The sequence below is a fragment of the Anabrus simplex genome, chromosome 1 (assembly GCF_040414725.1).
Source record: "Anabrus simplex isolate iqAnaSimp1 chromosome 1, ASM4041472v1, whole genome shotgun sequence".
In the NCBI taxonomy this organism is placed as follows: Eukaryota; Metazoa; Arthropoda; class Insecta; order Orthoptera; family Tettigoniidae; genus Anabrus; species Anabrus simplex.
The window spans coordinates 1082466773-1082482278 of record NC_090265.1 but is presented as its reverse complement, the minus strand read 5'-3'; the positions used below and the strand labels follow the sequence as shown (position 1 = coordinate 1082482278).

The window sequence follows — 15506 nt, the reverse complement described above, 5'->3', positions numbered from 1 at the left end:
TAACAGTGTTAGTAGGAAAATGTTTGAAAAGCTGTGCCAAAGCAATTTACAAAACCACTTTTCAAAACCCATTTGATGCAACACAAAAAATAAATAAATGTTTCATACTGTTCATTTATTTAAAAGTGTAAGAAATAACTGGCTCAATCAAGCTGACAACTTACCCTGACTGACAACCCTGAGTCAGACAAAAAATGTCTGAGTCTGTCTAGTGCGGCCTTGGCTTGCTCCTGCCTTGAACCAAAAAGTGTTGTACCCAACTCCTTTAGAGCCACAAAATGTAAACCTGTATACTAGTGTTTCTACATGAGGATTCTCAGAGAAACATTCTGATTTCGCTTGTCAACAATGTTCTGGAAACAAAAAGGTCATGTTTAAAACATGCAGTAATTATAGAAGTAGTTTGAAACATTTCGTTGACAAATGTATATACATCTTTTGTTATATATTATTGAATGACAATAGAAAAGTTACCGTAGACAAACTCATGGCTAAGGAGAAGAAATCATCAAGAAAATAAAAATGTATAAACTGAAACCTCTGAATTGTTTGGTAAGTTATAATTTGAAGCTTATTTTCTAAGAAATGTTCCAGACTATTGTTGTGAATTGCCATCATGCATTTGCCTAGTAACATTAAAACTATTCTTATACGTATTATGCATTGTAATCTTTTACGTGAAACCATGTTCCGTTACAAATGACAGATGTCGGCTTAATTTTACGTAAAGAAATGTACGTAAACTGCCCCGCCAGTTTTCTCCCCGCATAAAACTTGTGAAGTGTACAAGCCTAAATAAAGCCACAAATGAAGGGGTGTTCAATTATATTGTTAAGGTTCAATAAATGAACAATAACATGAAGACAGTGAGAGCGGGCCGTATACTGCCATGCTGAACGCCAGCCACTCTTGCAATGTCACGGTCCGAGCCTTGCGGCCTGTCTATCTAGTGCGGCCTTGGCTTTAACTGTGGGTAAACCTGGGTTCACATTTAATAGTTTAGATTTTTCTTGATCTGTAAAAAGAAAGGATATTCTTTAATGATTCTTTTAATTGTCGCTGTATTTTCTGTGTAGGATCTCTATTGATTATTGTAAATGTGCTCTTGTTAAAAAATTCTTTGGTTTTAGATATGTAATTAGTTTTGTCCATGATAAGTGTAGTATTTCCTTTATCCACTTTTGTGATAATTAGATCGTTATTTTTAATTTTTTTTTAGTTCCGCGATTTGGTTATGTTCGGAGGTAAAACTATTGACATTAGAATTGATAGGGGGGTTTCTTTTATTTACGTTATTAGAACTGAACATCGTATCTAGTTTTTTTTTTTTTTTTTTTACTTCAAATCTAACTTCATCCTGATCTTCTAGCGGCATTTTATTGATTGTATCTTCCGACTCAATAATCAAGTTAGTGACTGTTTGTTTTGTTCATATTGGGCCAATTATGCTTTGGGCCTTTCGCTAAAATGGTTGTTTCTTCCGTGGTTAAAATTACGTTCGACCGAGCTCGATAGCTGCAGTCGCTTAAGTGTGGCCAGTATCCAGTAATCGGGAGATAGTGGGTTTAAGCCCCACTGTCGGCAGCCCTGAAGATGGTTTTCCGTGGTTTCCCATTTTCACACCAGGCAAATGCTGGGGCTGTACCTTAATTAAGGGCACGGCCGCTTCCTTCCAATTCCTAGGCCTTTCCTATTCCATCGTCGCCATAAGACCTATCTGTGTCGGTGCGACGTAAAGCAAATAGCAAAAAAGAATTAAGTTCGAAACATTGACTGCAGGAGGATGGAAATTCTCGATTAAGTTTTTGTGCAAACTGGTCTCTTTGGGCTGAGTTTTTGATGCAGTTCTGTTCATTTTTAATGCAGCTAATTTCTTCTCTAACGTAAGCTGTTTTTGTGAGAGTATGTCAAACAGTTTGTTATTAATCTGATTTAGAAATAAATTCCATTGAATGCCAGGAAGTAGATCGGCTGCTTCAAGGTGAGTCTTGTAAAATTTATTGTTTAAAAACGATTTTTCTTATATAAAAAACAAAGTTTTTCAACCAAATTTTGTTCGCTTTTTTAGTTGAGCTCGGACAGAATGTGGTGCAGAACGATTTTTTTGAATAGTTCCTTTCAGAAAGTTTGGTGTTAAGTTGTGTAAAATGCATTGTTTCAAGAAGCTAATATCTTTGCCCAATTTGGTGACTAATTTTTAAACCTATATATTGATAGGCTTTTCTCTTTGCCTGGTAGGCAATTTCAATGATATTTAGAAATTTCATGATCCATATTGAAGTGGGATTACAGTAATTGAAATTAAGAGGTTTCCTCCTATTCAATACAAAGACATTTAATGTGAATGAATCACATATCGTTCACATGAGGTACTAGTTACATGTAATTAATTAATTAATTAATTAATCTCATAATAGAACCGTATTGAGGACATATATAATATATAATTTATTGAGTAGGTGGTTGTTATTAAAAGGATTTTATAATTTTAATATGAGGTACTAGTTTCGGCACTAAACTTGTGCCATCAGCAGCCAAGAAGTCAAATCAGGCAAACACAATATAACTTTAAAACAACTTTAAAACACACTATAACACCTGCACAGATGAATATGAAATAAAATATGGTACATGATGATATTGCATTTCAGTTTAAAATCCATTTAAATGATGATGACTCCGTTGTTGTATACCCATGGCGGTTTGTCCAGCCTGTATATGTTTTTAGTTTTTTAATCTGTTAAAATTATGCTGTAGAGTTTGTCATATGAATTTAACACTATGTGTGATCTGTAGTTTGGTTCTGAAAAATAAACATGCATATTATGAACTTGGTTAGATCCAAAGAATTAATTCCCACTTCCATATGGTTTTGGAACCTGGAGAAGAAATTAAAAGTCAAATTAGGCAAAAGATAGGAAGGAAGGACTAAAAAGAAAAGTCTAGAAAAGATGAGAGACAACTAGAAACAAACTCACCTTGAGCAGCCTGATTGATCAGTGGACGGAACTGGACTGATGGATGCGATCATGTTGTTAAGAGGCGCGGTGTAGGGGAGGAAAGGGGAGGGGTATAGGTGGAGCAACTGTCGTGGAGCTAAGGTGGAGCGGAAGGATGTGGTAGTGGGGGTAAATGATGTGGATATATACTGCGTATGGTTTGAAATATTGAATTGTTTTTAGGCGGTCTGATATTTTTTAACCCTTCAATTAAAAGATCAAAACGAATATTAGATTTCTCGGAAATTTCATTTAAATTACAGTTAGGGTTGAAATATTGATCGCAATGAATGAAACAATTTTCAACAATGTTCATGATTGGCCCTTTGTTTGCTATTTGAAGTATCTCAAAATCATGTTCTATATCAGTGAACTTATGATTAGATTTTATTTCTCTTCTGAAACTGGTCATCAACAATAATTTCTTTAAATTTGATGAAACCATCTATCAACAAAATGTACTGGTCATGGGATCACCCGCATCAGAAATTCTAGCGGACATTTACTTAGATTTTCTGGAATATACAAAAATAAATAGCAACACTTTTCCAAACATCCTCATGTGGGCCAGATACGTTGACGACACATTTGTTATAATGGATGAAGAAATCATGAATGTGACCTCTACCCTGCAAGAACTAAACAACATTGACCCCCACATCAAATTTATGCTTGAATCCAAAAATAATAAAGTAATTAATTTTCTGTATTTAACTATTCTCAGAAACCCATCTGCTCTTTCAAATAGAATCTTCAGAAAACAGACACAAACTATTCATCAAGATTCCATACACCCCCAGACACACAAACGTGCAGCGTATAATAGCATGGTTCATCGTGCATTCACGATACCTATGTCTAAAAAAGACCCGAATAGCGAACTCAACACTATAAGAGCAAACGCCAAATTTAACGGTTACAACAGATCATTTAGACACCGGCCTAAGACTACTCTGACAAAAGGAAAACCTAAAACTACCGTTTCATCTACTTTTGCATTCAATGACGATGTCCATCAAACCACCAATCTCTTTTGAAAACATAACATAAAAATTTTCTTCAGAACTAATAATGGGACTTCAAAAATTATACATAATTCAACATCAGTCAACACCTCTAACAGATTTTCTAAATCCGGAATCTATAGATTCAAGTGTATCGACTGCAGTGCCTCTTACGTGGGACAAACAGGACGCAGCTTCACAACCAGATATTCAGAGCACGTCAACACATTCACGGCTCCAATCATAAGTTCACTGAAATAGAACAAGATTTTGAGATACTTCAAATAGCAAACAAAGGGCCAATCATGAACATTGTCGAAAATTGTTTCATTCATTGCGATCAATATTTCAATCCTAACTATAATTTAAATGAAATTTCCGAGATATCTAATATTCTTTTCGATCTTTTAATTAAATGGTTAAAAAATATCAGACCGCCTAAAAACAATTCGATATTTCAAACCATACGCAGTATATATCCACATCATTTACCTCCACTACCACATCCTTCCGCTCCACCTTAGTTCCATGACAGTTGCTCTGCCTCTACCCCTCCCCTCTCCTCCCCTCCGCCTCGCCTTTTAACCTCATGATGGCATCCATCAGTCCAGCTCCGTCGGCCGATCAATCAGGCTGCTCAAGGTGAGTTTTGTTTCTAGTCGTCTCTTGTCTTTTCTAGACTTTTCTTTTTAAATCTTTCCTTCCTATCTTTTGCCTAATTTGACTTAATTTCTTCTCCAGGTTCCAAAACCCATATTGAAGTGGGAATTAATTCTTTGGATCTAACCAAGTTCATCATATGCATGTTTATTTTTCAGAACCAAACTACAGAACACACACAGTGTTAACTTCATATGACATTAACCTTTTAAGTACTGAGTTACCAGTTGACTGTTTGGTACATCAGTGCCGAGTTTTTTCATTCGTATGTAAAAAAATTTGTAGAAGCCTCAGTTTTTAACTTATCAATGGGGTGATTAGCTTAAAATGTTTATAAATCTAAGTACAAATGGAAAATCCTACACTTATGTTCAATATTATTTTGAGAGAAAACAAAATTACACTTATGTGCCCATGCGTGCATTATCTTTATACAAAATAAAGGGCCCAAAATAATATTATTTCCTAAAATTTGCAGGCAACTAATACATCTAACTTCTTAGAAGTATATAAGTTGATACTTTAAAATACTTTCCAAACCTGGAATATGGTGATAGTTTAATGTTTTCTACTGGTTGTTTGTGATGCCGATTTGTTCAACTATCTGCCCCAACTCCACTGCCACAAAAGTTCCTAAAAAATCAATGATTTTTGGGTTGTGATCAAACGCTACTTGGCTCTCAGGGCCTGTCACAGTTATCTGAAACTCTGGTGAAGAAAAGTAATCCATCCGCCACAAAATTAGCGATAAAATAGCTTTTCTACACACCATGTTTTTCTTTTTTCATTTAGAAGGAGGCTCTGTTTCTCTCTCACATACAATATTTTCAGCACTCTATCACTCTCACTTTCAAAATCGCTTAACAATTCCTTAAAATGATTATCTCCATCATTACTTTCTGCTGTGGTTAATAACTGAAAGATTTTGTGATCCGAAATAACATCACTGCAAGAGCAACTAAATTGTTGTGCCGCCATGTTTGTTTACATCACAGATGAACTCCACAGACGTCTACAAAAAGCTCTGTAAGTTACTTCCCGAAGCTATGATCTCTGATCAGTTAGTTCTACATAATGCCCAACAGATGGCAGAACATGTCAGAGATCAAATTCGCACTCAAAAGTGAACCGGGAACCTCAAAAAAATTTAAATTCTCGCGCACCGTCTATAGACGGGCGTAGCACTGGTGGACCGGCCGCGTCAGCCAATCTATAGGTGGACGTAGCACTCATTGGGTTAAACTCTGCAGCATAATTTTAACAGATTAAAAAACTAAAAACATATACAGGCTGGACAAACCGCCGCGGGTATACAACAACGGAGTCATCGTCATATAAATGGATTTTAAACTGAAATGCAATATCATCATGTACCATATTTTATTTCATATTCATCTGTGCAGGTGTTATAGTGTGATTTAAAGTTGTTTTAAAGTTATATTGTGTTTGCCCGATTTGACTTTTTGGCTGATGATGGCACAAGTTTAGTGCCGAAACTAGTACCTCATGTGAACGATATGTGATTCATTCACGTTAATAAATGTCTTTGTATTGAATAGGAGGAACCCTCTTAATCTCAATTATTATGAAAATGGAAAACCACCTCCAAGGCTCCCGACAGTGGAGTTCGAACCCACTATCTCCTGAATGCAAGGCTGACAACTATTCAATAATGTGGAGCTATTCTTCAGTCGTGAACAACCTATAACGAGATCTCGCACCAGCCCAAACGGTACCACTACTTTAATTCTGCACAAATGATGGGATGTGTATGTGGCATGCTTCTCCGTTGTGGTAGGAACAGAGTTGTCTAGAGAAATGAATTTCATTTTATGGGTCCGTATTGAACTTAGATTAAACCAATTTAAAATAAGTGAGTTAAATCCACTTTTTCAAAACATTTAATAGTAGTAGTTTCAATTTATTTAAAGGTCATCTTCACCCATATCGCGTGTAGAACAACGTATTTGAAACACAGTTGTTTTAAAGATGGTCTTAAAACATATAAATTTGACACTATGAAAAAAATGTTTTTAGAATTTTCTTAAAACACTTTTGTTCTCTTAGCTGTGGGGATATATGAGGAGGAGGAGAAGGAGAAGAAGAAGAAGAAGAAGAAGAAGAAGAAGAAGATGAAGAAGAAGTCTTTTAGTATTCTTTGTAGTATTCAAGAACGTAGATACCAGTCGAAATTCACAATCTTGATGGTATATGGAATTGGGCACATATGCATTAATGTTGTTGTAGTAGAGAAGAAGTCTTTTGATATTCTTCGTATCACTGCGAAGTGTAGATACACTTTTACACTTTAAAACATTTATAATCTTGATGAAATTTAGACTTGAGCATATATGGAAAGTAATGTCCTAATTAAAACATGAGTTGAACAAATATATTATTGCAGTGGAAATGAAATTCTATATTCTGTTCTATAGTTGCCAACAGAGCGGGTGGAAAAATGCTAACTTCGTGATTTCTATATGTCAGGGGCAACGAACCTTGATGCAAATAATGCCTGCTCCCCGACTTTTCGGTCCAGATTTTGAAGAAGAAGAAGAAGAAGAAGAAGAAGAAGAAGAAGAAAAATCAGGAATTATCGAAGTACCTTTTCTGTCCATTACAGAACTGCAATTGCAATGCTAAGCATGCACAATAGCTTCCTTGATCTGTTGACATGCCATATGCAACATTGGAGACATTCACACAGTGTGGCCATCTTGTAGCGAGTGTTTAAAATGTTGAAGATCTACCCGCTGACTAGGAGATGTGGTCCATGATTAGTTTCTTGAACCCACTAAACATTAAACCAGCTGACATTCATCACCAAGTGTGTGATGTGTATGGCGAAAGTGCAGTGACTGATAGAATGGTGAGGAAATGGGTCAGAATGTTCAGTAAGGGTCATCAATTTTCTGCGGAGCAGCCGAATATCTGTCGCCTCAGATGATTTGGTGAATGCAGTTGAAGCAAAAGTCCGTGAGGACAAATGATGCTCAATTTTGTCATTCTCTCTGCTTTTTCCACAACGTCCAAATTATGTTCTGTACCATATCATGACAGATGGCATAGGATTTTGGAAATTATGTGCATGATTGATGCCAAAATACCTCGCTGAAGAATACAAGCTGAACAAATGGTTAGTGCATTGACCTTTCTCACACGATGTGCTGAGGAAGGTGATGATTTGTTAAACCACATTGTTATAGGAGACAAGACATGGGTATCCCACATCACTCCTGAATCATAGCAGCAATCCTTGGAGTGGAGGCATTCAACATCACCAGTGAAGAAGAGTCAGACAGACAGTTTCCACCTGGAAGACCATGTGCACGGTTTTCTGGGACAGACAAGGTGTTTTGCTCATTGAATTATTGCCTCAGAATGTAACAGTAGCTTGTGTGCGACACTTCAAAATCTTCACTGTGCGATTTAGAAAAAAATGCTTAGAATCATTTTATTACACGACAATGCTAGAGCACACACAGCCAATCAAGTTCAGGACCTTGTTGCGTCATTTGGTTGGGAAAAATGGCTGCATCTCCATGCAGAAGTCCTTCACCAGAAGTAGTTCCTTGGTGGCAAGCATTTTGAGAATTTTGCTCTCAAAGAAATTGTACAGATATGGCTTTTATCACAGGCATTTTTGTTCTATGATGAAGGCATACAAAAATTTTTGCTACCGGGCGAGTTGGCCGTGCGGTTAGGAGCACGCAGCTGTGAGCTTGCATCCGGGAGATACTGGGTTCGAACCCCACTGTCGGCAGCCCTGAAGATGGTTTTCTGTAGTTTCCCATTTTCACACCAGGCAAATGCTAGGGCTGTACCTTAATTAAGGCCACGGTCGCTTCCTTCCCATTCCTAGGCCTTTGCTGTCCCATCATCGCCATAAGACCTATCTGTCGGTGCGACGTAAAGTAACTAGCAAAAAAAATTTTGCTCCATTACGACCAGTGCTAAGGTGTACAGAGAATCCAAAGAAAATGAAATGTTTTCAAAACAATGTGTTTCTTTGAAAAATAAATCTATAAGTAGTGTCTTGTGCTCTGCATTAGCTCAACAGACTGCAAAACTTCAGTTACACTAAAAATGTCAGTACTTAACCCTGTATAGGTTAGTGGCAAAGTATGTAGCCACCACTTATTTTGTCTGTAATCTCATCGCTATTTTTCTCTCTGTTATACAAAATATTATGTTAGATGAGTTTTATACGTGTAATTTTCATCAGACAAGTTTATTTTTGATTGCACATTATCATACTTTTCCCAGTATTGGGTGGCTAATTATTTAGCCACTATCCATCTAGGTTATCTTCCTGGAAAGTGGTCAGATATGTGGACACCAATTTCAGTACATTTTATAGATTTTATTATGTTAATTTAAGTGATATTATAACACAACTTCCTATATTGATGATATTTTCTCTATACTAACTTGAATGGAGGGGGGAACTTCTGTAGACAATGTCTCTGTGAAAGAGAGAGTTTGCTTTGCATAATTTCAAAAAATACTATTTCATCTGTATTCCATAAGCTACAAATCAAATAATTTTATATAACTAAATTACAATTAGAACGACTTCTAGAGTATCCCTCTCAAAAATACCTAGGAGGGCAAATATTACAGTTATATGGTATGTCCATTCATGTGTTGTAGAAATACAATCATCTGCTGAAGAATGCTCTTGTAGGCTAGTTAAATCCTCAGTTTTTCATGTGCATTCATGAAACGAAACCAAGCATTCTAAGCACAAATGTATCGACATACTTCCACCAAATCATAGGTTTGATGTGTGCTGAAGCAATAGTCTGCTCCTCAAAATACTCCATAAAGAAATTAGCCACTAGTGGCAAAAGTGGACTTAGCCACACCATCTGTCTGTTCATAAAGTTATTTCATACTGAAATGTTTCATACTGTTCATTGCGAGAGCTGACAGTAAATCAGTATGACCTAATTTAGAAATAGCCACCAACAACAGTTTGTAAAAACCTGTGCTTAATTTTTTATTTGAATACTCGAGAGAAACTTAAGTGTATCCTAATGCACTCAATTTCATATGCTGGTTTATGTAAGATTTGTATAGTAAATTCAAAGCAAGTTAAATGTAAAGTTAAGTAATAAATATTTAGAGTGATTATAGTAATATGGCATCTCTCTCCAATATGGGAAGCAGAACCTTGGCTTTCTGCTTTTAAGTATGGGCTTTCAAGGTTCTGTAGCAAATTTTGCTCTGTGAGTGAATTTTTGAAAAACAAATGCGACCTTGTATGGCTTATAAGTAAAAGGAAGATTAGGTAAAATTGTTTCTCAGCTTATCTGTATTATGATTGTTATGCTCATTTTAATATCATTAATGTCTTTTATTTTTCTTCCTGCTCAATAGGATAAACAGTCATGGATTTCAGAGTACGAGATTTTCAAGTTGCCCCACATGGATCATGAGAACATTCTTCGCTACATTGGTGTTGAGAAACGAGGTGAAAACTTGCAGGCTGAATTCTGGCTGATCACAGCATTCCATGAAAAAGGTTCACTGTGTGATTTTCTCAAGGCAAACCTCATCAATTGGGCTGAAATGTGTCGTATTGCAGAATCAATGGCAAGGTAAAATATCTTCTTGGATATTCTGTTAACTTAGGCTCTGCAAGTGCTTCTACAGCTGAGAAAATAATGCAAATGACAGTTTTCTACATAATTTGAAAATTGAAAGCCTACTAATTTTTTCTCATAACAAATTTATAGTAAACTTCAAATATACCAAAATTAATATGTATTTATTTATTTATTTGTTTATTTATTTATTTATTTATTTATTTATCTATCTATCTATCTATCTATCTATCTATCTATTTATTTATTTATTTATTACATTGTTCCTGTTTATTTTGTATGCCTAAAATAGATTTCTCTCTCTGTCAATACAATTAAAAACATAGTACAGTGAAATCTCGATCGATCATTCCTGGAATTATAGTTTTCCGGGATCTGTTGTTCATAATTTGCAGTCCTGAGAACATATTCAATACAGTATGGGTTAAAAAATTTAATTTCTCATTTTGCAATGTATCATTTTCCGTGGATCTGTCGTTCATTAATTTTGGTCCCGATGAACTTTGACTCCGATTGATCGTCATATCAATATACACACTCGCCTGTTCTGTCTCCCTCCTCTCTACCTGATGTAGTCGTAGGCCAACAACCAGACTCAAAGTTATCCCATGACCCAAGCATGAATTTCTATTGGTTATTGAAAAGTTACTCATTACATATTGTATGTAAGATAGGAAACTTAAAAGGGTCCACCTTTTCAATACAAATAAATGTTATAAGTTTATTTACAACATATATTTACACTTGGAGCTAGTTTCGACGCTGTTTGGCATCATCTTCAGCCAAAATCTGGGAAATAGGCAAAGGCGTAAGCATGTAGACATTTACATTATACAAGATGTTAAATCAGTGTGATTAAATGAGAGACATGAAATTGTAATTACATTGTCAGTTTAAAAAATGGTCATGAAGGACGAGTCAAAATTGTTTAAACATGAGTTAGGGTTCAAAAACATAATCACTTAAAAAACATATAAACCGCAACAAAACCACGCGGAAGTTCGAGATGAAATTGGTATTGGAGATTCAAATTATCTTGGACACTCTTCCATTGAATGTTGCCTGCTGCGAGTGTAGTACAAAACATAGGTTAGATTTTAACAAACACAATCGTCTTAAAACGCACATAACATTTAAAAAATATTTTAGGTTGAGATGAAATTTGGCAGTTAGGGATTGATATCACTTATTCACTAAGCGTCAATTCAAAACCGGCTGTGAAGGGTGAGACAAAATTTCACAGCGTGAGTTTGGACTCGATAAATGCAAAATCTGAAATACATGCAACACATTCGAAACTGTAGGTTCTCAATGGATTTGGCACATAAAGGTCTACGTTCACTCATTCATGACAGTGACATTCAATGAATGAGTGAACGTAGACCTTTATGTGCCAAATCCATTGAGAACCTACAGTTTCGAATGTGTTGCATGTATTTCAGATTTTGCATTTATCGAGTCCAAACTCACGCTGTGAAATTTTGTCTCACCCTTCACAGCCGGTTTTGAATTGACGCTTAGTGAATAAGTGATATCAATCCCTAACTGCCAAATTTCATCTCAACCTAAAATATTTTTTAAATGTTATGTGCATTTTGAGACGATTGTGTTTGTTAAAATCTAACCTATGTTTTGTACTACACTCTCGGCAGGCAACATTCAATGGAAGAGTGTCTGAGATAATTTGAATCTCCAATACCAATTTCATCTCGAACTTCCGCGTGGTTTTGTTGCGGTTTATATGTTTTTTAAGTGATTGTGTTTTTGAACCCTAACTTATGTTTATACAATTTTGACTCGTCCTTCATGACCATTTTTTAAACTGACAATGTAATTCACTATTTCATGTCTCTCATTTAATCACACTGATTTAACATCTTGTATAATGTAAATGTCTACATGCTTACGCCTATGCCTATTTCCCAGATTTTGGCTGAAGATGACGCCAAACAGCATCGAAACTAGTTCCAAGTGTAAATATATGTTGTAAATAAACTTATAACATTTATTTGTATTGAAAAGGTGGACCCTTTTAAGTTTCCTATCTTACGTTCTCAGTTCAATACGGACAAAAAATGAAATTCTTAGATTCAAATACATATTGTATTGCGTTCTGGGGAATCACGCATGACGTTCCGTTGCCTGCTGTAAATTTCACTCAACGGCATACTATTGCTTAAAGTTCCGAACGTGTACGGAGTAAGCCGGATCTTCAGTTCATTCTTATTTGCAGCCTTAAGCCGCAGTTCAATCTCTGAAAACTTCAGCTTACTTTGGAGTGAGGAGTTAAGGTTGAGTGTAAATTTAGAGTTTCAAGCTGCAGTATTCAAAGCAAGTGATGTTGGGGATGTAGTTTACGTTCTTACAGTACAGTACTTTATCTATTGTGTATAGTTGTTATTGAATTATTGTATTTTGTGGATATTTTGCATAATTCAAAACTACTCTACCTTTTAAGCAAGGCAGAACTTTGGAAGAAAGCCTTTGATTTATCGAAGATTGACATTGCTAAATGACTTGGTTTAACACCATTCACATTAAATTCCATTGTGAGTAGGAAACTCAAAATATGTCACCAAATAAAAGAAACATGGACTGTCCATGAAAAAATAGAAAAACTGAAAGAATCCATGTACAGTTAGTAGGAAGTTTCACTCTTTGCCTGGTATCAACAAGCCCTAGCATCACACATTCTTGTGGATGGCAGCATCTTACAAGAGAAAGCCCTCAAGGTCGCAGAAAGAATGAACATTAAGAATTTTTCAGGTTCCAACGGATGAATCTCCCGCTTTCAAGGAGCAGCACGGGCTAGTGTATAAAAAGCTAGCAGGTGAGTGTGTTGCTGTAGATACAGTACGGAACCGTAGTTGGAAAACATATCAGTGCTGCTCAAAGGATACGAACCCCAAGACATTTACAATGCAGTTAAAATTGGTCTCTTACAATTGTCTTACTGACTATACACTAGCTATACATTACATCGCATGACTTTTTGTCTTGTAACTGTGTCTGATTCAATAAGCATGTGCCAATTGTAATTGGAAAGAGAGCAGAAATGAAGATCAGCGCATACAGTATTTCATACCAGCAAACTTTTACAGTTTATCCGTAAAATTTACCGAAATTACAGCATTTTACATTTTTACGGATGGACGGTGTCATTTTACAACTTCGTGGACAGAAATTTGAAACATTAACATTCGATAATTGCTCCACTTCCGTACAATCATTTGTTTGTGTGGGTCGAACACGCTCAGTCTTGGTCAAAGGCAAGTCCACGATAGTCAATAACTCATTCTTTGACATGATTGGTATTTTTAACTGTGTGATGTTTGTGTCGTTATTGGAATTGAATTTAAAGCCGGGATAACAGTTCTTCCGTGTGAATCTTAGGTGTCAGCATGCTTCGCTCTGAAAATTCTTTGTTCAGCTCCGTTCGTTTGTTGTGATAACCTATATTTTTTGACGTACTTTGTTCACGAAGTTGGCGTTCCTCGAAAGTTTTGGCCTTTTAAGGTTATGACATATTTTATTGAAGTGTTCGAGTTTTTGTGTTATAACTTCGTGCTTCGCAGTTTCCTGTATTCGTTGGATTAATTGCATTCGTTCCAGTGACTGGGTATACCGCTGTTAGCGAAGGCCATTAAATTATAAAGAAGAATTACATTCGTTCCACGTGTGTGTATGCTTTTTATATCATGTGCATATTCTTTGTTCACGAGGTTGGCATCGTGTTCTTTTAACGGTTTAAGACTTTATGTGCTTTGACATGTTTTAATGAAGTGTTTGACTGCCTTTAGTGTTTATGTTATAATTTTGTTTTTTTGCTTTACGTCGCACCGACACAGATAGGTCTTATGGAGACGATGGGACAGGATAGGCCTAAGAATGGGAAGGAAGCGGCCGTGGCCTGAATTAAGGTACAGCCCCAGCATTTGTCTGGTGTAAAAATGGGAAACCACGGAAAACCGTCTTCAGGGCTGCCGACAGTGGGATTTGAACCATCTCCCGGATGCGAGTTCACAGCTGTGCGCCCCTAACCACACGGCCAACTCGCCCGGTGTGTTATAATTTTATATGACGTTCAGTGATCCAGGTTCATTTCAATTTTCAGTACATATTGAGACATTTGTTCTTGGACATTTTCATACGCTATATTCCTATTGTAGATTATCATGAATAAATCCAATAAGAAACAGTACTTCTAGACATTTAAAGAATCATATTGTGTTGATTTTCTGTGCATACTAAAATCACGATAGGGAGAAAAATTTGCCTTTTGCACGGTGTGTGGGAGTGATATTAATATTGCTCGTGGTGGAAGAAACTATTTAAGTGATGATGAGTTAGTTATTGGCATTCAGACTTCAAACATAGTGAACAATCTCAAGGATAGGCTACAGATAAATCACTTTTCTTTTCATCATTGAGAAACTACTTTTATACTGCCTGTGACTACATCATGAACAAGTTTCCACAGATGCACAGTTTTCTTCCATTCGTTTATTCTTGGAAAAGTTCCTATCATGTTATGCAAGGAAGAGAATGAAACTACAGATGAGGTGATGAATGAGCTTCAGAGGCAGTTCACAGCTCTTCAGGTAGATGACACTTCGGCTGCAAATCAAGATGCTGCAAGTGATTCCAGTTGGGCACAAATATCAAGAATTCGTGGAGCCGATTGGACTTCTTAAGTATAACCGAATTTCTCACCATACCCCATAGCAATGCAGAATGTGAACGTTTTTCAGCCTTGTGACGAAAAATAGAACAGAGTTCAGATCATCCATGTCCAATGAATCTCTGGAGTCTATTTCTATTTTGAAGACCAGGAGTTCTGGTCCGTGTTATGACAAAACATTTTCTCAAGACTTTTTGCAGGAAGCTAGAAGGCCACAACTATGACTTTAAAGTCGAAGTAGTGTGTGATTTGCAGGGTGTATTATATTATTTCTTGCCTGTGTTATGTTGAACAAGTTTTATTGTGTAAAGCCTTTTTCAGTTATCGCATATCTGCTTAATTTATCAAGGAAGTCCTGTCATGTATGCTCCAAACTAATATTCACCATGCCTGCTGCTGTTTAAATGGTGTTTTCTTGTTGATTGTTATGTTCATCTACAAATCATTGGCCTATGATGTAAGTAGATATGGTTTCATTGAAGTATCCTGTTTAAAGGATGAAGTATTTTGTAGCCCAGAAGTATTATTATTCTCGTCAAGCCGGGGTATAGGC

General features: G+C 36.2%; 1 protein-coding gene across 4 annotated transcripts in view; it reads left to right on the top strand.

Moving 5' to 3' along the window:
* put (activin A receptor type 2 punt) overlaps positions 1 to 15506 on the top strand; it is a 317293-nt gene that overhangs the window by 137971 nt on the left and 163816 nt on the right. For all 4 annotated transcript variants that reach the window (XR_010858587.2, XM_067137221.2, XM_067137220.2 and 1 more), the window contains exon 6: positions 10046 to 10266. Coding sequence is in view for 3 of the 4 variants with exons in the window: in XM_067137221.2 (XP_066993322.1) it covers positions 10046 to 10266 (221 nt within the window). In the remaining variant the exon portion in view is untranslated. The remainder of the gene's footprint in view (positions 1 to 10045; positions 10267 to 15506) is intronic.